Consider the following 23,830-nt stretch of genomic DNA (forward strand, 5'->3'; position numbering starts at 1 on the left):
TCTCCTGTTTCTGTCCAAGGAATGTCTTTCAGTTTAAAGGATGGAAGTAAATTACAATCTTAATCGCTGTTATAAGCAACAATTATTTATTATTTAATTTTTAGGATAAGGATGATGTCATCTGTAATGAACCACTGTCCTTCAAACTCCTCAACTAGGGTACTGGCTGGCAGCTAAAGTTTTGTCTTACAGACTTCACACATTTTCTAAAGGGAGCTTCTGGACACCATAGGTGGATAACAAAAGTGTTTGGAAATATACTTCAGTTTACAAAGACCTTTTTTAGAAAAAGAAGTCATATAGAACAAGGGGAAGTTTAGGAAGAACTTTGTTACTGAAAGGGTTGTTAGGCATTGGAATAGGCTGCCCAAGGAAGTGGTTGAGTCACCATCCCTGGAGGTCTTTAAAAGACGTTTAGATGTAAAGCTTAGTGATATGGTTTAGTGGAGGACCTGTTAGTGTTAGGTCAGAGGTTGGACTCGGTGATCTTGGAGGTCTCTTCCAACCTAGATGATTCTGTGATTCTGTGATATATTTTACTTTGTACATAACCAGTTTTCTTTCTACAAAGGGGCCCTATAAACTCTGAGACATAAGAATGAAAAAAATATGTGAAAATATTGAAGCCACAGTCCTCTGTCTTGAAGGAGCAGTTGATTCTATCTAATACTCATCATTCTCTTAGCCCCTCCTAACAGTTTACAACATATGTTCATTATATACTCAGCAGTCATAAAGTTCTTCTGCCTATCAATGTTTAAATAAATATAAATAATTAAAATATTATTTGGTAACTATGTGACTTTCTGAAATTCATAACTAAAAACAACAACAACAAAACTTCAATTTTTATCACTGACATTATGTCACTAACATTATAAAAACATAAAAATAAAATAACCTGATCCCAATCTGTGTTACTTTCGTGATCTTCAAAATAATCTTTCAGGTAGTCTTCTTTTGTATAATTTGCTTTGACTGAAATATTTCTGGTTCCAATATCTCTACCTGTCATACTATAACGTCGTCTTTTGTGACTGTGGAATTGTCCATTTACAGTGCAGGTCTTTCTGGCTGTAAGCACATTCAAGAGTTGTTCTAGATCTGGTTATTTATAAAAAATAAATAAATAAATAAAAGGAAATGTTACTATAGGAAAACACACATTTAAACAGACAAAACTTTATACATTAAGGTTATAAACCTTAATTATATAATTATATAAACCTTAATATTAATTTGATTCCTCATTCTAATATTTTTCTTTCCTCAGTTTGGTACCGCATATAATTTCAGTTTAACACCTCTAGAAGCCACTACATATTCAGCATTTCCACCTTTACAGTACCACACTGATAATACTTTGCCTATGGCTATCTCGGAGGAAAAGAGATGTGACTGAAAAGCAGTTCATATTCCTCTACCAAAGACATAACTGAATGCAATGGATGTGTCTGCTAATGAAATGCTTAGTTTTATGAGGAGCATGGTCCATCATTCCTTATTTTTCCCTTCCATTATTTTCAGTCTGGTTACTTTCCTTCCCCCCTTCATTTTCAGGATGAAGTCATTATGATTGTTTCTGTAAATCCAAGTTTGTTCATTAAGAACATAAGCAGTCCACAAAATTTCAAAGGAATTTAGATCAATCAGATTAAAAATGTTTCCATGTGATAATCCTCTATTTTTAATGTTATCATTCAGAAAGAGCAAATGATATAATCTTAATAGTAAATCTTATAAAAAGGCTTGTGCTCAGTTATCTGTCTACTTTCTTTGTCTTAAACAAACAGATCTGAACACAGCTCAAGCTGCATTTGTTTTGTAAATGTAGTCAACTCTATTTTTTTTTCCCACACTGCTCATTTCTTGCTTTTTTCTCCAGTTTCTATTATGAATTTAAATAAATTTAAAGGAACAATTTAATTAGCTTAAGCTTAAAATATTCTTACACTGTAACAAACCAGTTAAGAGTATTTTTCAGCTTCTCTGAATGGCATTCTAACTCTACTAACCATAAGGGAAGTCTTTCTATTGTCTTCACTGGGGACTGGATTTTACCATATATAGCTATTTAGAAGCACTCTACCCAGCTGGCTCCATCCATTCTTGTGAGTCAACTATTTTACAAGATCTACACTGGCAATTTTAAAGGAATGGTTTTGCTGCAAAACTAGTTTATGCAAATGCAATCTAGGTTTAGGACTGAGAATTTTGTTCTTTGCTTTATGATTTACTTATGTGATTCAATAAAGTTCTTTGCACTCTAAGAGTGGTAAAACATGTTTACCTACGCTTAATTAAACCTTTTTTAACTGTTTTAACACTTATTTAATGTAACTTTAAAAAAGTGCTTTGAATATCTTGTAAGTGTTGCTTTTAGTAATTACAACAAAGTAGGTATCTTATAATAGCCTTCTAAACCCCTAGTAGGCCCAAGGTGATGGTTTAGCTTCGTAAACTGCTAAGCATCCAGAATCTTTTACAGGACTTAGTAGCAGCTACTGAGAGCTCGATGCTTCCATTATTTTATTTTATTTTATTTTATTTTATTTTATTTTATTTTATTGGACCACTTAGAAATCTCAAATGCATCTATTTATTTATGGTCAAGTAGCATTTCTAATATGTCTAGCAATAGAACTCCTGAAGAAAATGGGTCCTTGTGTTTCCAGGTAGGGAAACACAAACCATAAAGATGTTTTAAGTTACAGTGGGCAGATATCAGAGAGATATATATATCAGGCAGATATATATTTGCTCAAATAAGAGTGGACTGCATCTACTTCTCCTCTGGGGGTATGTCTGCGGTGAAGTGTGAGGGACTAAAGTGCCTAACCTGGCTACGATACATGAATTATCCCCTCTACGCCAAGATTAATCTTGTGATATAGTTACAGTAGCATAATGAACTGCATAAAGAAGCAATGTAAATGAAGCCTCAGCAAACTCTGCCCTCACAGCTAGAGTGCCACCCTTGGAGTTCAGACTACACTGAGAAACTAACTCATAAATTCTGATGACAGTACTTACCACAGTAACACTATTTTATATCTCCCAGAGAATTATCAAAGAGTTTATTTTCTAAATTTAGAAGGGTCTACTTAACAGCTATAAAATGAAATGGCATTTGATGAAAAGGCTAAAATGAAGTGCAGAAAGTCCTTTAGGCATTTAAACATAGTTTACATAAAATGTGTGTTGTGAAAGGCACCTAAAGATGAATAAATAGCTTACCTGTCACTTGAAGCTCAGTGGTACTGTTTAAAGAATTGAAAATGTATTTCATAAAGAATTCTGGAGAGGGCAAACTTGCTTTCCCCATACAGACTCCTTGGAGAGCCAGAGTAATGATTAAAGCAGCCAGGCGTGGAAGAGTGTTTTCATCAGCGCCATCTCTGTCCATTATATCAGCATTTTTCTCCAGAGTACTCACATCAACACACTGAAATCAGGACAAAACAGCATAAAGACAGCCCTGGTCACCTCCATTTAAATAATGAGTGACAGGAGAAGAAACTGGAGAGAACATTTTCACAAGCAACCAGGGTAAAAAAAAAAAATAAAAAATACTAGGATTAAAGCTGCAGTTGACAGCAGGACAGCAAATAAGGAACAGAGAACAGTTTCAGGAGAATGGGGATAAAATAAAAAAGGCTTGAAAAATGTTTTTCTTTAGCAGTATTTTCATGTTGTTTCTGCTATTCCTATGTCATCATCAATTGCTTCCACAACTAACTCCAGAAATTGGCAGGAAAAGGTGAAAATTTTGTGGAGGTACAAGGCATTTACTCAAAAAATGTAATTTCAACTCTATTTCAGACTTCAGAAAGAATTTTCTTAGTGATTTTCATTCCCTATTTATTAAACGAAATCAATAATTTGTTATAGGGCACTTATCTAGGACAATACGGAAAGCAATTATTCTACAGATAAAAGGTGATTTCCCTCCTGTGTGATCAAAGAGATGCAATAGACAGTCATATACAACACCTACGTATATGGATGTGTGCAGGTCTGAAGTGAGGGAGCAGGCTACAGCTCTCTTATTTACCTGGAAATGTATCCCTGTTTTCCTCTATTTCTGCCTTTCTTGTTTATGCACTGCAAATGCTTTGGGTTTGAGAGAAACAACAACAAAAATTGAGTGAAAATTATAAAAGTTGATTTATCTTTTTCCATATAAATTAATTTGAAAAGTCAGCTAGATGAGCCAATACAGTGTTCATTTATTTTACATATATTTTACATCTGTCTATATATATGCCTTAAACACTGTGGGGAGAAGGCTGGCATTTTTTCCTGTCCTTTCATTACACATTTTAATTTCCAGAACCTGAAATTTCATCTCTCATTTGAAATTTTCACCTTGGCAAGCTTGAGAGGTGGGCCTGTGCAAACCTCATGAGGTTCAACAAGGCCAAGTGCAAGGTCCTGCACCTGGGCCAGGGCAATCCCAATCAAAAATACAGGCTGGATTGAGAGCAGGCCTGAGGAGAAGGACCTGGGGGTGTTGGTTGATGAGAATCTCAACATGAGCTGGCAACATGCGCCTACAGCCCAGAAAGCCAACCGTATCCTGGGCTGCATCAAAAGCAGCATGGTCACTTTTGGGCAAGGGAGGGGATTTTGCCCCTCTGCTCTGCTCTTGTGAGACCCCACCTGGAGTGCTGCATTCAGCCCTGGGATCCCCAGCATAAGGACATGGAGCTATTAGAGTGAGTCCATAGGAGAGCAATGAGGATGATCAAGGGGCTCAAGCTCCTATGAACAGAAGATGAGGGAGCGGGGTTTTTTCAGCCTGGAGAAGAAAAGGCTCTGGGGAAACCTTATAGTAGCCTTATAACTTATAGCGGCCCTAATAACTTATATAACTATAAACCTTATAAGCTGGGGAGGGACTCTTTGTCAGGGAGTGTAGGGATAGGACAAGGAGTAGTAGTTTTAAACTAAAAGAGGGGAGATTTAGATTAGATATAAAGAAGAAAATCTTCACTCAGGGGGTGGTGAGGCACTGGCACAGGCTGCCCAGAGAAGCTGTGGATGCCCTGTCTCTGGAGGTGTTCGAGGCCAGGTGAGATGTGGCTTTGAGCAGCCTGGTCTGGTGGGAGGTGTCCCTGCCCATGGCAGGGGTTGGAACCGGGTTATCTTTAAGGTCCCTTCCAACCCAAACCATTCCATGACTCTATGATAAATAACATATTAGCTGTTATGACTGAAGATATTTTCTGTGAAGACAAAAACATATAAAGAGGCATTAAAAATGTCTTTCTTCTATCACTGTCTTACACCATTGGCCCTTTCCCATTACACAAGTGTTGTGATTCTAAGCATTAGATAGCCTATAATGTTTTGAGTACCTTTCATTAAAACAAAAAAACAAACAAACAAGCTCTTCTCCTGTCCCTTCCTTCCCCTCCCCCTCCCGTGCCAGTAAGTGGATAAGTCCCACATAGTGAAGAGACTTAATAATTGAATATACTGCCAGCACAAACAAACAGACTACACAGTAAAGCACTTTATGGATTGTTGTTCTATCTTGACATGCCAAATACCCACCAATGTCTCTTTACAGTTGCCCAGATACCATTGGATTTTTGGGGGGAAATCAGCACGTTCACCAAGACTTAGAACCAAAAGTACGGGTCAATGAATAATTTATGATGGGAAACGATTACACAAAGAACACAGAAAAAGGGACCGGAGGCCCTCAGCATCCTGCTGCACAGCTAGGACTCCTCACCATCTTCTGCTCACATAAGAAACTCGTACTACAGTATGATATATATTACAACTGAATGAAAAAAAAAAAAAAAAAAGGTAAATTCAAAGTTTGCAATTTTAATTTCCAAATTTAAATATATATCATGAGCAGATCTAACGGGCTTCTCACAGCAGGTCAACTTGTACTTTAAGAGTTATCTAATCAGGCAAAACCTTATTTTATTGCCCTTTACAAAGAAAACATTTTTTTTTTTAGATTGTGAAATCATGAATAATATCTTATTATTTTATAGGTCCTACTTGAGATAAGGAATAATAAATAGTGTTGAGAAAACTTGGTGCCTGTTTCCTGACTTTAAAAGTATGTTTTAATTTTAATATACTCAATAGACTACTTAAAATAATAATACTAATAATAAAATTTAACATTTAAGTTTATCTGTATCAGTCTCTGCAAGGCATATTCATTCTCACAGATAATTAGATGTGTGTCCCAACTAAAGGAGGCCATAAGATCTTTGGACAGATTCCTCATTCCACCCTACTTTGGATGGATATGGAAGTAAATGTTCTGGCAAGGATCTCATTACAGCAGACTGATTTATCATTTTTGTTATACAGCAAGACCAGTTTTAGAACTGCTCTGGTTTATGCCATTTAGGTACAATCATTGGTAACATACCTACACTCTTTATAGCTGTCTTAAGCAAAGCAATTTTTCTAAATTATCTACTGGGAATAGTCCCTAACATGCTACTTCCCCAACCACTTCTCAGCAGTCTGTGGAAGTGTTAGGTAGCACATGACAAAAGCAAGTCAAGAAGGCTAGCATTGAACAACATGTACAACAAAAGACCAACATTCAGCCTGTGATCTCACACTGCTATTTACCAGTAGTCTGGAGAGCCATCATATAGACATGATATCTGAACTAGCTTACAGGCTTATCAGTAGCAAATATGAAGTTATTTTAAATTTCTTTACCTGGGTTTCAGGAGTTTTAAAATGTAGCTTTACTGCAGCTAACGTATCTTCTGTTTCATTCCGTGAAAAATAATAGCAGTCTTCATCATGCCTTAAACTGAGCATACTCTGTAGGTAAAATTTATAATCCTTATTACTCAAGCTGACTTCTGAAGAACACACGTCTTTATGATGAAGAATGTAGTAGAGGAGAATAAGAGAAATTCTCTCAAATACTTCTTCACTGAGATGGTCTTCTAAACCTCCACCAGCTATTAGTAACACAGCATCTGGTTCAAGGCACTGCAAAAAAAAATTAAAATAAATGGAAATTCAATTCAAGTAACACATTGCCAGTCATCTGCAAATTTGATTAGTGAGGGTAATAGGAGAATTCATCTCTTAAATATAAGGGATCAAACCTAAGACTATGTGGATGCAGGCTGATGGATATACAGTAGGAAGGCATGTGTAAGTCATTGCAGTTCTATTGCTCAAGATCATGCCTTGTGTCTTTTTCCAGAGCCTCTTCTATTTTTAAGAAACATTAAGCATCCAAGGGATTTAAGATTTACTACAAAACAGAAAGAATTCTGATCAAAATTTCACTGTGGAGAACTGAAAGTCTTCTACTGGCTTCAACAGATTTTACTAATATATTAGATAAGGTCTACAGTTTAATCATATTTTCACCTCCGCATGCTGTATGTGTTTCTGTTATGAGAAAAAGACCATATCTGCACTGTCGTTAATTCAAGGTATGTGAACAGAAGTTATATCATATTCAGTGCACTGTTAAGAGACTTAACTGACCCTACGATCATATGCATATCTTTATTTTTTCTCAGTGAATCCTGATAACTGGAACAATTCAGTCCAGTGCAGAAAGTCATCTCAACATCATTTAGTCCTTTAAATGGATTTCAAGAAGGACTGAACTGATACACTCACTGTGTGTAGGCTTTCTATCTGAGCAGTCATAGATTTAAAATATAAAAATATGTATGTAAAACTCCATTGTTCTTGATGCAACAAACATTTTTCCAGAAATTTTTGCTAGCTCAAACTAAAGTTAGCCTTTAAAACTCGGCCAAAAGACCAATAAGGCTCTAAGTCAGGCTACAGGAAATAAGATAGTGAATTCCAGAATAAAGAGTCTTTCTTGAAGAGATCCTGTAACTATTGTCATTCATTCTGTAGCTAACTTATTTATTTTTCCCAACTGTCTCTTTCCAACCATTTTATAGCCATGCCAGCTAATCTCAACCACTGTGGCAGAGCAGACAGACTGTATGTTTATGAGAAGACACTACAACATGTGAAGGTCCATAAGGTCCAGAAGGACCATAATTACACTCAAATAAATTCATGAGTCCTAGAAAGAACCTATTTTGTCAGACTAAATTGCTTATGGCTACAAGCATGATGTGTTCAGCAGTGTGGCTCACCTTGTATGTTAGTTCATTTTCCTACACAGAAGCAGAGTAGAATCAAACACACTTTGTCGTATTCAGAAGCCAATGTTCCCTGGAGGAATCGAGAGAGCTGCCACATTTTAACAGAAATAATTCCAGCAAAAATTGTCACAAATAATCTAAAAAAAGACAACTGTGTCTGTAATCTCCAAATTAAATATTTATACTCATACGTAAACTAGATTAAAATATGATCGACTGTGCCCTGCCTAAATTGTTTATCAAGATCTAGAAGCTGAACTTTTTCTAGTCTACATCTCTAAACATTAGTATTTCAGCTATGAGAACGTAGCTATTCTGTTTTCTGTCTGTAAAGACCTTAAGTTAGTTAACTAACCTTTTCAAATACCCAACAGTAGTAGAGTAAATATCCTGAATGTAGTGGAAAGATTTTCAAAGGTTTCTACAACATTTCAAAACCCAGTAAGGATAAATTTTAATCAAGCGAAGCTTTTGTTTGCTCTTGCAAGGAAGATAACTAAAAAGGAAATTGCTTATTAGAAGGAATCAGGTGCATTGTAAAAGATGCTGTTATTCCATAGTATATGGTCAGCCTATAAAAGGTAATTGTTAAGGAGATATCGTGAGAAAATAAATAGGTTCATCATTTCTAATCTTGCTGTCAAGATTAGAAATATAAGTAGAAATATTTCTTGTAGAAATATTTTATAGGTATAACCTCTTCCTGCATAGTCTTGGTTTAGAAAAACTTATTTGCCACAAAAAAAAAAAAAAAAAAAAAAAAAGAGCTCATCTTTGAAACTGGGAACCATGAGCTGACTTTCTTTGTTTGAGACCAGAATTTATTAAAAACAAAACAAAGCAAAGCAAAGCAAACAACAAAAAACCACCACCCGTACAATTGCAGGAAATACCTGACCTTTGTGTGCTTAGGAGATAAAGGACTGTCACATGTTCAATCAAGAGCTGTCAGCCCCTATCTAAAGAGTCTTGGGAGCCAATATGTAATGACAAGGCAGAAGAGGATCTAAAAAGTGTTAAACTTCATTCATTTTAAATATCTATTGGAGACATCATTAGAAAGGAAAGAAATCTAAACCCAAAGTCATCTGGTATGACAAGGATCCTGGATTTAGAAGGGAAAGTATTGTCTGAAATCAATTAGTTATTCCCAACAAGCATGAGAAAGAAAATGCCAACGTAAGGTGGGGCATTCTGTTTCAAGTTTTGGAGATCTTGAAAGACAGGACTTCTCACACAGCTTTTGCTATCTCGGCTTACCCAATGTTGTTAAAACATATTGGAATACTTCAACACAGCTCCGTGTGGGTTGCATGTGACTGAAGATTCCGTCTGTCTCTCTCATGGTTTTTCTATTGTGAACTGTGTTCATGTGGCACTGAAGGATGCGTGCAGTATTACTGGTACATCCAACACTGAGAAGTACTGGAAATGGTGAAATTCTTCATGTTTTTCCCACACAAATGTTTCAAGAAGAAGCCTAAAGAGCATGGAAGTCCTAACTAAAGTAAGCCCCAGACAAGTTTCACTTCAATTTCTTCCATTCAGGGACACAGTGGTTATGCTCTCCACAAAAAAAAAAAGATCACCAATAGAAGAAAAACTATGGCAACCCAAAGAAGCAAGACAAAGAGGGAGAACAAGAAAGCCTAGACCCCTGTTTTGTGAAGTTTAGGAGACATCTATATCCATTACCAGTTAATACTTTCCCAGATTTTGATCTGGGTCCATACTGTAACTGAGAATTATATGTAAACTGAGGAAAAGCTCCTGCCTCAATTCTTTTATAACAAATACCCACAGGGAATAACTGACACCTACATTATTTATGTACAAAATTTCACATTGGGTATCATATAAAAAAGGAGAACATTTGAAGGAAGAGACAATGAAGTGAGTAGTTTTCTTCTGCACGGGAGAAAAATATCTCAATTTCATTGGCTAATCTGATTGACAAGAATAGTATATTCTCAAAGCAATCACCTTTATGAGCATCCTTGTAATTCTGATGTAAAGAGACAGTCAGCTGCATGTAGGTCACTGAACCAAGCCAGAGCTAGAATAACATTAATCAAAGCCAAGACTGACCAAGCCCTTTGTACTTACTTTCAGCTAAGTCGCTCACTTGTCACTGTCTCCCTCCTACCAGAACCTATGATCTTATTACTTTTGTTCCTTTTCTTGTCAAATCAGGAATCAGTTCTGAAAATAGTCTCAATTCAACTAGACAGTCAAACGTTCTGTGAAACTGTACCTTGGACTATTTCCAGTTTCAATTTGGATTTGCAGATTCATTGTTCTGTCTTTGATTTTCCTTGACCTGAACTGCTTACCAAAACTTTCCCTTAATTTTCAACATTTCAGTGAATTGGCAGATGAATCTGTGAGAATCCTGTCTGGGTTTTATTTTTATGAACTAAATCTACTACAACAACAAAAAGTGACAGAGCTGGAGCCTAGTTTTTACCTATGTCTTTCCACAGTGGAAATCTGTACCCCAAATTCAAACTCATGACTTAATAGTTAGGTAAGAATTAAAACAGAAAAACCTTGCTGGAAAATAAAGAGCTGAAAACTTTAAAGGAAAATTATTACTGTTATGTGACTGAACCATAGGCTTTTTAAGGCATACTTGTCGTGTCTGGAATATCTCCTTTTTACAAGATCAAACAATTAACATTAATAATTTACAATGAAACAATTAAAATGGGGACTATCAATTTTTGGCTGCAACAACAAGTCTTTTACATCTTTAGGTTTTGTATTTAGGAGGGTTTCACTCTAATAAACAATTTTAGAACTCACTGACAATCCTGTAAAGATATACCCTCATTAATTGAAGCACTAACCAGATTACAATCCTCTTGCATGCCATAAATCCGCTGTGGGCACTCAGTTCTCTCCAGTAACATTTTGATCAGTTGTTGTGAGTGGTTCATGTGGAGCTCAGTGTTGTCAGCTGAAAGAACGCGTAAAACTTCCATCAGATTGCCTCGGCTGGGAGCATAGCTGCCATCCTGCCCATGCTCTTTCCCAAGCTGTCCTTCAGCAATGAGCACGCTGAATATGAAAGCAGAACATACCACCCCAAGAGCTGGATGCTTGGTCAGAGAATGCATCTCCTCTTCCTGCAGTGAGTGATATGCACTGAATGTTGGACTGTTGTTTGCACTTCCAGCTTAAACTTGAAACCTGAGGAATCTGAATAGTAAAGGGGAAAAAAAACCCAACCCCTTAATTAGTGTGAATGCAATATGTTTGAAAGGATTTATTAATTGGTCGGCTAAGCTGATTTGCAGTGACAAGCTGTTTTTGAACAACAGGGAGCCTGTAAGGGCTTTACAGCCCAGAACAGCAGGAAACTAAGACAACCATGGCCTTAAAATTTCTGTAGAATTACCAAAAAGAGGTTGACTCAAACTGCCCTTCCCTCCTCATAAAAGTAAAGTGTATGGTTTTCATTTCAGTGTTATGTTATTGCATTCACTAATAATCCTCTTCAGTAAGAAAAGGAAAATACTGTAGCTTTCACTTTCATTCCATTATGAAACAGCTTTTTAGTAGCAAAATAGCTGTAAATAAAGATTACTAGTCTATTTCTGATACAACTGCATAGTAATTATATTACAAAGCAGCAATATAGAGCAGGTTTTATTTTCAAAACACTTTATCAATGTTACTAAACTCCAGCTATACAACACAAAACAAGAATGAGCAGGATGTACTTAAAGATTAGTGCTATTTTATGATCAGAGGAAAGTTTCAAGACTGACATAATTTCATTCATAGAACTCAGTGAACAAACAAGAAAATCACAACACAAGCAACAAGTTCAACTTTTTAAAACTCTAGATACAAAAGACATTTTGCACTGTAAATCTGTCTTGACACTATCTTTCCTAATACATCATTATCTTTGCTTTAATAATAATCTATCCCAATGTAGAAGAAAAATAAAAAGTTTCAATTATGTTCTCAAAAAGGACATTTTCACTCTCTTGATGCTGGCAGCAATATACATTTACAGATGATAATGCGCATGTGTTAAACAACCACAAACACAATCATCATCTTTTAAATGCAATACGATACATGTGTGGTTTATTTTAGAGGAAACTCTGCTAAATCAGTATTTAAAAAGAAAAAAATAAATATATATATATATATATATATATATAAAAGACTGCTGAATTCAAACTAGCATTAATTCACTAACTAAAGGTTAGTATGTTTTAGATTCTAGGAAATCTTTTGATATATTTATATTTAGTTATATTTTACTGTTAACATTTATGAATATGTATCATTGTTATGGGGATGCATTGATTTCTAAACATTATTTCCTTACCTTCTGAAGGGAAAAAGAATGCTTGTGTATCTAGCTTTGTGGCCTTTTGAATCCTCAGAAGTATTTAGCTGCTGGAAGTCCAATGTTTTTAAAATTCTTGATGGTGCTCTGGAAGCTGGAGAGGATTAGTTTATTGCTGCCTTGAAAAGTTTTCAGTTGCTATGGAGAGAGCTGCTCTTAAGGTAACAATGGAGGTGGATAGGAATTAGTACATGTTCTTCTTGGCAAGTTCTAAGCATCACATTATTAAATGTATTTCTCATACTTTGGTAGTTATCAGTTTATGTAAACGGTCCCTGCTTTATTGTAGCAAACAAGATGTATAAAATATATTGAAGAATCTTTCACTACAATGAATAATACATGCAAGCACAACATAGCTGTTCTCTATTTTACCACATTATTGGAGCAATTTCATAATGCACCTGAATTTCTTCTTCCATCAAAACTTTCTGTCTTTTTGCAAATACCAGAACAGAATAGAAACTGAAATTTTTCAAGCACCTCCATTAAGAAAATGCTATTTTCTGGGGGGAAACACTGGGAAGAACAGGCTCTTTTATCCAAACTCATTCTGTACCACAACTGCACCAATTAAAAACGGGTAGCTCAGACTCTGGTGAAAAGAAAAAAATACATATTCAGGTTTTCCTGAGGGATGCTGTTGCAAAGTTGACATATATGTCACCATGGTGTTACAATGTCATTGCACTGGAAGTTAGTGAAAACTCATGACTGACAGATTTCCATAGTAACAAGTACAGCAGTCATATCATTCTCCCACCTTCCACACATTCAGCGTGGTAATGAAGAATTAGAATCAAATTTGTCTCTTCAAGTCCTGTGAAACAGTAAGGCTGCCTACCTTACTAGTAATAGAAATGCTGTAATTCTCTTTAAAGCCATGTTGACAAAATCCTGAGTTTTAAAATGCTGCTAATGCTTCTTCCAAGGTGGTCAGCTGAAAGGGAACAGTCCTGTGTTAGTAAAGCTGAGAGCTGGCAACAGACACTGCCAAAAAAATAAAAGAAACCAACTACAGCAGCTTGAGTGAAGTGCAAAATATAAACAAATGTTCTCAAAAATACAAAGTACAAGTACATGGAACTATGCACAAACTCTTTTGTGATCAAAGCTGAGCGTTTTAAGAATCACTATTAGTTACTCAAGTACATAAACCCTCAGACATCAATATCAAAATATTTTACTTTCCCAAACTCCTTTTTTTTTTTTTTAAATATGAATGACTGAAAAGCAGAAACACATAAGATGCATCTCCTCTAGCCTTTATGTAATTTGCTCTGTGAAACAAAGCTAACTACATCCACATTTGTTCCACTAATAAAAATAGTTCCTCAGATAATGAGGGAATAGCTTCCAGCATTTAATTCTGTGGATTGCTCAATCTTGAAACAAACATAGAATAGGTTTATCCATATATAATTTGGTGGTTTGTATGTAATTACTAATTGAAAAAAAGAATTTATTCTATCCAATTAATGTGTATAAACAGAGGGTGAATTGCTTCAATTTGAGAGAAGCTATCATTCAAAAATCACACATTTGATGATTTATAACTATTGAAAGCTGCTGAGAGAAGATTTACATAATAATACTGACAGTATCTTACACATTAACATTTATATTACAGAGTGATGGTAAAAGGAGATGCTCATTATTACAAATCATATGCATTAAAAAACAACAAATAAAAATTGGTAGAGGGTACTATGACTGATTTCAAATGAGAATTCACTTCCCTTTTTAAGGCTAAGTGTTGCAAACCTTCTTCTCTGGCTTGCAAATGAGTTCCTCAGAGGTGGCAAAGTTACTGATGGCGACTCAAGCTTCCACCTCTGCTTTACCCCCTGACAAGGCATTGCCTCTGCTTTCTGTCATGAGCTGTCATCAAATAATTTTTCTGTCAGCACAGCACTTGGAGGACTATTTTTAAAGTAATTTCTAAAACCAATTGCTAACTCCTTTTTTGAAACCTTTCTGTAATAGCATTGCTCCCCTACAACCCACCCATGCTGACACCATTCACCTGATAAAATGGGATATTGATAACAACAGAGCTATGTAGATGCCTATTGTAAGTTTGCTGAGATAGAGAGATTCAATGATACAGTTCAAAAACGGCTCAAAACCTCACAAAGTACCTCTCATTAACATCATTCTTTCATTAGTTGTAACAGTCTCTGCCATTTTGGCTTGAAAGTGATTGCGTGTCTTTTGGTGATTTTTAATAAGGGGGGAAGGGTGAGCAGAAAGTCTGCACAATGCACATAATCCAATAAGTCTCTGCTTGTTGTAGAGTGATAGTGTGTATGGAAGAAAAAGCCCTCAGGTACTGCAGAACTGGGGTAACTCAAATCCACATAGCTTGCCATTCTAACACGACAACAAATATGTATCAGAACCAGAGGTAAGGTAAACTTCCTGATTAAATAAGTAAATGAAATGTTTTTATTTGTTTTGTTTTGTTTTTTAATCTATTCTACACTTAGTTAACAACCTTGGCATGCTCAAGCAAGGACATGAGGTCAAGAATCTGTGGAGATAAACCACTATTTTAAATCAATTTGAACATATACCATGGAGAGATACTTGAAAGAGTAACTGATTGCTGACAGAAACTGCTGAGTGTTGGAGGAAAGTGAGTAATGGAAAAGAGTGGGGAGAAAAAAAGAAAAGGAACTTCTCAGAATTCATATTTTATTTAATGTTTGGTATCATGATCTCAGACAACTCTATAGCAAATCATCTTCACATACAAATGCAATCTTTTATGACTTTTAGTGAGTAGGAGTAAAGGCAATTTCCCAATAGCATACCAGACACAGAACATTAATACATGCAGCAAGCCATCTTTGGTTACAGGATTTTTATTTATTTGATTTTCACTTTAAGTGAGCCAATACGACTTACCGCAGCTTGTCTTGTTGTTTCTCCCACCTACGCACCTGCTGCGAGAACAAAAGCAAGTTGCCCATTCACAAATGCCATGAATAACTGCACTCTGCAATTTACTGGTTTTCAAAGGATCAGTGAATAAAATTATGTGGGAATAGGAAAACTCTTTAGAGAACTCACTCAGAGATGACAAGGACATTCCTATGGGTTCTATCAACCAGGCAAACCACTTAATATTTTTTTTATTTATTTTATTTTTTCATGCAACAGAATGGGAGACAATGCAAACATCATTTTTGCAAGACCCCTTGCTGAACTTCACAGCTTACTGAGAAATGCAGCCATATAACTTTTTTTTTTTTCTTTAACTAGTCTATTACTTGTTTTGATGGACTAAGCAAACGTATTTTTTGCCCTTTTACTAATCACAGAAATTTTGGCAAATAGAAGAGAATCCCGTAGTACTGCAAATTTCCTCCATGTTATTAATGTGAAGTGTGCACATTACTATAATTACAGCCATAGGCAGCATACTGACATGCGAAAAGACTATATTTTGCATGTAATTTATGTAGAATTTCTTTATATAAAATATACTTGCCAAAGAATTAATGCCACAGTGCTGTAATAAAAAATGTCAGTACTTTAAAATTACCACAGTCTATTCAGCTTCATTGGCTTCACATGCCAATCCTCACAATATCACATATATTGAGCACCAATGAATTAAAATAAATGAATGCTATTGAAATGAACAGAGCCAGACATTAATACAGTTTTATATATTAATATATGTCTCTGGAACAAGCCTTGTATTACTTTAAGATTGCAAAATTCACCTGTTACAGAAAGGTTCCTGAGCAAGAATTGCAAATCTATTTATACTAGAAGAAAAGAATTCATGGATTATTTTGACTATGGGTAAGTGAAGCTTCACGTTTTGCAAAAAATACCTTCCAAAGTATTTTTTTTCAAATACTGAAGAATTAATCTGTGACATTTATTGTTTTAAGATGTTCCTGTCCTGGCATGAAAGCTTTCATTTGGTTAACAAAATGTTCATTTATATGGAAAGTGCAATCTAATGCCTTCATTTTACAAGGAATTTGTCCCTCATACAACTTTTCTGTTGATGACTTTCTGGTCAGGAAAACAAAAAATAAAATAAATAAAAAGACTACAGGAACTTGGTCCGTGGAGATAAGAGTATCTGGGATGATGACCCAATTTTTTTCTGAGTTTGGAAGCTTGCTAAGGTTATGACTGTTCAATGAATTCCTCTTACAATGTTCCACCATTGCTCACAACCCTATGAATTTCTGCCTTGTCTATAAATTTTGCCCTCAGCTGTTTTATACTTTCTCAGTGCTGAGAGAAATATTGAATGGCAATGGATCAAAAAGACCCTTCTGAAAACCTGTTTTGCTAACTCACCATTCACTATTTGTTTAACTGAGTCAATATTGCTTTATGGGATCCCACAAGTAATTTTAAATTGCAGAATCATTCAGGAATCAGGTGAAAGCCTCATAGAAGTCTCGGCTTCTGCCTTGTTAACTCTTTCATACAAATTTATAATTTTAGAAGAGAATTATCACAGTTTGTTTTTCCAGATCTATTTCCCATAAAATCATCTTGACTAATATTAACTATTTTACCATCTTTAAACTCCTTACATTCTACAGTGCCCTTCTCTGCTGTTGGCTGGGATTGACATCTGGTGAAATAGCCTACTGTTACCCTCTCATCCTGTTTACCCCTTTTAAAATATTGAAAACATTTAAGATTTTATTCCATTCTTTGAAATTTCTCCATGCTTCTGAACATATTAACAAATTTATTAAAAAGCAACATTAATGTTTCATAATTCTCTGTGACTAGTGCTGCTGGTTAAGAGTATGCTATCCTGTCTGGCAGATGCAGAAATATTTAACTCAAATAATTGCTTGGTTATGATAGAGTAGAAAACACCTTCATATCAGAATAAGGCACTACATTATTTCTTTTGAAAGGTAGAGTATCAATATACTTATATGTACTTTACATACACTTTTAAACAGACTTATCTAAACCTTACACTTGGGCTAGAATTTACTTTGGCTTTGATATACCTCTTCATACTTACTACTGATTACTTTGATTTCATACTGGTTACTTTGGTTGTGATACAGTATTAAACCTTTCTTTGTCCTTAACCTTAGCATTTGATAGCTTTTTTTTTTTTTCTTTCATATTTGTGCTCTTCTTTTTTTCTCTTTTTATCATAAATGATGACTGTGTTTATTTACTTGTTTACATTCCCATCAACCATTCTTTTTTCCATCTTATTTTATACATTATTTGATGGCATTATATTTATACTTTTCTGTACAGAAGTACAACTAGAAGAGGAGAAGACACAGTACAAATTACCTTACAATGTTCAAAAAATGATAAAACAAAATATGTGATTGCCTTTCTAAATTTTTGTTATGATTTTTATTGCATTCTCCCATACTAATACTTCTTAAGTCAAATTTGACCTTTTTATTAATTGCAGAATTTGTGCTATTTCTGTTTAATACAGCCTTCTTAGTTATCAATAATTACTCACATTTTAATTTTTTAAAAACTCTACTCATTTAGTTTTGCTCGGTGTTGTTTCCAGCATTACAGTACTTTTTGAAGTACTGCATGCATGCACACATACAGAACCACATGAGTCCGGAAAATCATAAATACAAAGTATAATCTCACTTTTCACAATTTAGCTGAGCTTAAGATGTGTATTTATTAACCATTAGATACAGTTACTTACAATTAACAACATACAATCTGCAGCACAGTGTAAAGTTCAAAGTAGCCTAGTAGAACAAGTCAGTGCCTGGCAGTTGTTAGCTGGACAAAGAAAGCGTGTGGATTAGTATGCAGAGCATTAGCACATTGAGGTTAAATTTTTAATTAACTCTTTATAAAGAGGTCTGGTTTTCTTTTTTACCTAGAGTTCTCTCTCTCCTTCACCCCCCCCCCCCCCCCCCCCCCCCCCCCCAGAAATCCTCACAAGAACTAGAGTAAGCTGATGCAAATTTCTTTAACATCAGGAAAACTAAGGTTCCTTTTAAACCAGTGGCAAGGTTTAAAAAGGGAGGTGGGAGTTCTGGGTTTAAGAACCCATACTCTGCATGTACCTTCAGACAAAAGTCTGGAGAATGGATGCATCCAATGTACTGGATGCATCCCTATCTTCTCAGTGATGAGTCTCCTTGCATTGCTTCTCTTCATCCTTTTGAGTGACATGGAACTGTCCTACTAGGAAATCTTACCTACTAAAGGGAATAAACATAAACAAAGAGAATGACTGTCTGCAAGCTGGGATAACTGGCTATGTATTAGTTTGCTCTCTTACTGCAGAAAAAAAAAAAATAATAATAATAAAGAGATACACCCTCCAAAGACTGTCTTTATTGACATTGTGCGAGAGGGAAGTATATGCATACAAGAGAGAAGAAAATATTCCATGATCCCTCTTGGCATGTTCCTTTATATCATCTTTTCTTTAATACAGCCATAAAGCCAAATCAAATCTTTCAGAATGAAAATATGTAGGTGTATGTCAATTAACCATTTTTTTTAAAAAGTCAAACTTTACAGTAAAGCTGCCACTCTTACCATGCTTGCTACTCTTTTGTCTTTGATCTGAATGTTTTCCCAAAAAGCTAATATGCTGTTCCAGAGAGCCTTTGTATTATATGCATAAGGCTCATTAACTCTTTCACCTTTTTGTAAAAATAAAATAAAATAATAAAATCCTACATTTATTTTATATATATATATGAGCATAGTCTCAATTATTTACCTTTTTTCCTTATTGTATTTTTCTTATTCTGTTTCCATTTCTTCCTCATTTAAAGGGGGGGGGGGGGGGGGGGGGGGGAAAGGTTGTTTCTTTTCTCAGTGTGATTTCCCACATTGAAAAAAGGAAGTGATGCTTAAGCAGTAAAGATCAAGCTTATTTAAATTTGGTGAATGTAGAAGTCTATGTCTGGGCTAGTCATTGGAAGAAACAGATTTAAGACAGACTTTATCTGGCCTATTCTGATAGTCTGCTTTTGGAAGAGGGGAATTGCACTCTGCGGTCAGAGATTGTATTTATATATTCTTACATAAATTATAAAAAAGTGTTATATATTCATATGTATGGCTTCCTTTAAAGTTAAGAGAGCCTGTAGGGCTTGTCTCTGTTGTAGACATCTGTACCATGGAACTACATTTTGCCAGCTGAACCCCTCCATGCCTCTGTACGAATTCCCCCTCTTCTTCCACCACAGTAAGTCTTGAACAATTTTTCCCATTTCAAATATATTTGATGGAGTAGTAGAATGCTCAAAGATATTTCATTTCTGCAAGTTTTGTGCAAAACCAAGGGGTAGATGGAATACTCTACTAAAGTCTTCATATCTGAAAGCTGCAAACTCAGCTATAGACATGAAAGAAATGGAAGAGCAGTGTTATGAATGCCAGAAACCAGCTTATTCAAAACAAAGAATCCAAAGAAAATAATCCATTTGACAAAATCAATATTCATTAGATTTGGCGTTTGATTAATTTTTAATGGATTTCCAATTATTTTTATGCTTATGAGAAATACTTCTTTTAAATTAGTGAATTCTAATGGGATATTGCCTACTAGGATGTAATAAAACAATCTTGGAACTGTGGAACTAGCAGTCATATTAAAGATGATAAAAGTAGACATACAGTAATCACTACTTGACATGCCATTTTACCACTGCTGCCCTCTGCTGTATGGAACAATTTCCAAGTGCATGTATTTCCTACAAAGCTGGTGACTGATTAGTGTTAGAGGCAGATATTCAAATGTATATGACAAGATTGCTTTTGTTCATTCCTTTAACGTTCAATTAAAGTTCTGGCAACAGAAGAATGTGAAAGTACAACTTAAAATTGTTACCAAAGCCAATATTAGTTTTATTATATAGAAGAAATATATTCTCAAATTTGTTTTGCAAAGAAGAATGACTTACCTCATGAGGTAATATACCTTTGGAAGGACACCCTCAAATGGGTACACATCAAACCACCCTTGTATTTAGCAATGAAAGCCATAGACACCTACATGATGCTTGTCACATATTCTTAACAGAAACAAAAAACTATAAAGTGTTTTGGTTTTCCAGCATGAAGCTTAGCTTAGCTTCATCAGTAAGTTAGCCACAATCACAAATATGAGACACTTTTCGAGCAAATTCTCTTTCTACCCTTAGATTTTCAGAAGGATTTATGGTTTTGTTGAAAACCCTTCTAAAGTCCATGACATTAGTTAATTTTATTCTATTTAATACATGACTTTTTGGCTGGATTGAGAATCAAAATGCGAGATGAACCTTGTGAAGAGAAGGATGGAAGTGAAATGAAAGAAATAACCAAAAAGACACCTAGAAAGAGAACCATAAAGGCTAAGAAATGTCCCACTGGCTCTGAGGAAATGCTTTATCTATTTCACTATTCTGTATCAACAACAGATGATGTTATTAGTGCATGCAAGCCTAGCACCATGGTCTGTTCCCTTTAAATTCCCTTTTAAACCACAATCTCCTAGTTTCAGTTCATATATTATAAAACTGGAACGATAACAGTTGTGCATCCATTTTATACACAACCTTAATAGTTTTTCAGCCACCAACAATATACCTCATCATTTTTTTCCAGACTATAATTATGTATTTTTCTTTCAGTTTCTTAAGACAGTTGCTCTATCCCTTAATCTTTGTACCTATTTTAAGCCCATATACTTCTGAGATGTGGAGACCAACAACAACTTCAGAAAATACTCAAGATGAGGATAGTACCCCAGTCTGGCATAGCTGAAACAGAATTTTCTTGATCAGATTTTAGCAGAACTAGCAGAACCCTTTCTTCTCCTTATGTATTTCTTAGTGACTACTGGTAGCAGACATTTGATTTAGTTAGTTCCTGGAATCATTATATTGTTTTGTAGGTCATCTTAACTTTGGTAGTGATGCATAAAGGCAGTAGTCTGAAGCAGTTTATATCATTCTCACATACATTCTTCAAGGTACTTGCTTCTAAAAATCAACACAAGTAAAATGTGTATTGAGGTTGGGGCGGTAGATGAATATAGTATTGACTTACACTGAAGCTTATGACTAGAGAAGCTGAGGGCAGGAAAAAACATACCTTTATTTCCAAGAGTGCAGTCCTACAGCCAGTTCATTGCAATAGAAGCTAAAGGGAGCTGCCTCTTGCTGCTGACATGACAATAACGTATAAATATGGATTCATCTGTTGACTAGTTAAACATTTTAAAGGAATTAAATGACGAATTCCTACCAAATCTCAACTACAAATAAATGATGCTTGTATTCACCACAGTTTTATATGAACAATTCATCTTGTATTCCTGCAGAAAATCTTGTTTCTTAGCATTTTGTTGGTGTCTTAAGGCACATTATCTGCAATCTATTATCAGTTCTACACAGCTCTCAGTTAGCTTGGAAATATTAGAATTGTTACTGCCTCCTGTTGAGTGTACCTGTGAAAGTTCTTCCTAATATCCAACCTAAACCTCCTCTGGTGCAACTTTAGCCCATTTCCCCTCATCCTGTCACCAGGCATGTGGGAGAATAGACCAACCCCCACCTCGCTACAGCCTCCTTTAAGGTACCTGTAGAGGTCACCCCTGAGTCTCCTCTTCTTCAGACTGAACAACCCCAGCTCCCTCAGCTGCTCCTCAAAAGACTTGTTCTCCAGACCCCTCACCAGCTTCATTGCCCTTCTCTGGACTCGCTCGAGCACCTCGATGTCCTTCTTGTAGCGAGGGGCCCAAAACTGAACACAGTACTCGAGGTGCGGCCTCACCAGAGCCGAGTACAGGGGGATGATCACTTCCCTAGCCCTGCTGGCCACACTGTTTCTTATGCAAGCCAGGGTGCTGTTGGCCTTCTTGGCCACCTGAGCACACTGCTGGCTCATAAGGAGCTGATGCTTGCTCCTTAGGACTCCTAGATTTCTCTCTTTTTTCCATCACAAAAGAACTGAAGTACTTAATCCTTCGTCCTTCACAAACTTCCAATTTTTCCCCATGTTCTGTGTTAATATCTAACCTCCTAAAGTGTAGTCCTTGGTGCACTTAAGAAAAAGTCATGTCCCTAGATTGAAAGTATTACATTAATTTGCTTACTTTCAAGCTGTTTATAGAGAAGTAATTTTCCTTGAATTCCACTGAATATTTCCATGGACTGCCATTCCATGCCATTGTCTTCCAGGTTTCAGCTAGTTCCATATAAACACAGGATACAGTCTGCTTTTGTTTTATTCTGGCTTTCTTAGCAATGTCTTGCATTTTTGACTTGCAAGTCACTCAGAAACACCTTTAGTCTAAAAGGAAAAGGAATTAAAACAGTGTATGTGATGACTCATGGGAAACATGATTACATTGTCTTAAATTTTAGTGACTGCTTTCAGTTGTCATTAGCATACCAATGATAACACAGGAATAATTTAGTGACACTTTTTATATATAAGACATAGTAAATCATGCTGACCAAGGGTTGAAGAAAGCTTCAGAGATAAGGGAGTCACTACCCAGTGGAGTTGAGAGATGTAACTCATGGCCTCAAGAGAACATTAAAACCACTTTAGGTATGACTAGTCTTGTACTCTTCATGGTCTTTGAGTTCGTACCTGAGCAGGAATGGCCGAAGCTAATCCATAGATACATCCTACCTCAGCCATCGTGGCTGATTCCATTGGCTAGTGGTGTGTTAGGGTAATATATCCAATATATTACTTATACTATTAAAATAGTTCAGGAAGGAGCTTCTCTGGAGTGATCCAATGTGAGAGAAGACTAGCCAAATATATTAACCTCCTTCATTGACTTGAGTTATATTTTCTTACTTATCGGCATAAATTCCAGTCGCTATTTACTAGACAGGGGGTTGTTGAACTGCCAGGCACTAAGACATTCAATTCACAGACACAGGGCAGACTGTGAGCCTTTGAAGCAGTGCCTAAGAGGGCACATCCCTACCATGGGGATTTGCAGAATTGTGACAGTAAACATAATGCTACATGCTAGAACAGGTGGAAATGCTAGCAGTAGGTAATGCCCAGCTGCTTGAGGGTGCTATAATTTAGCATATACATCAACAAAGCCAACATTTGTTCTGTTAGCATGCCTAAAAGATAATCTTTGGCTCTGAAGAAACTGGCCAATAGTTTCCTTAACAGTATTCATGTTCTCCATATAAAATACAATGATATATTTTTTGATGGTAAGTACTGGAGTCATCGCTGATGTAATTTTTAAGGTTCAAAAAATGACCATTCATACTTTTAATTCCAATGGTCCCCTTACAGTGGCTATAAACGTAAAAACTACATAATATGCAGCAGCTCA

The 23,830-nt window shown here is 35.7% G+C and overlaps 1 protein-coding gene across 1 annotated transcript in view; it reads right to left on the minus strand.

The window, feature by feature from the left end:
• SLC39A12 (solute carrier family 39 member 12) overlaps nucleotides 1-11,263 on the minus strand; it is a gene marked incomplete at both ends in the record, with an annotated part of 32,503 nt that extends 21,240 nt beyond the window's left edge. The window contains 4 exons of the mRNA XM_082755429.1: nucleotides 902-1,104; nucleotides 3,238-3,445; nucleotides 6,709-6,990; nucleotides 10,994-11,263. Coding sequence (XP_082611555.1) covers nucleotides 902-1,104; nucleotides 3,238-3,445; nucleotides 6,709-6,990; nucleotides 10,994-11,263 — 963 coding nt within the window. The remainder of the gene's footprint in view (nucleotides 1-901; nucleotides 1,105-3,237; nucleotides 3,446-6,708; nucleotides 6,991-10,993) is intronic.
• Nucleotides 11,264-23,830: the final 12,567 nt, after the last annotated feature.

This window comes from Aythya marila (genome assembly GCF_965140915.1).
Source record: "Aythya marila genome assembly, chromosome: 2".
NCBI classification, from domain to species: Eukaryota; Metazoa; Chordata; class Aves; order Anseriformes; family Anatidae; genus Aythya; species Aythya marila.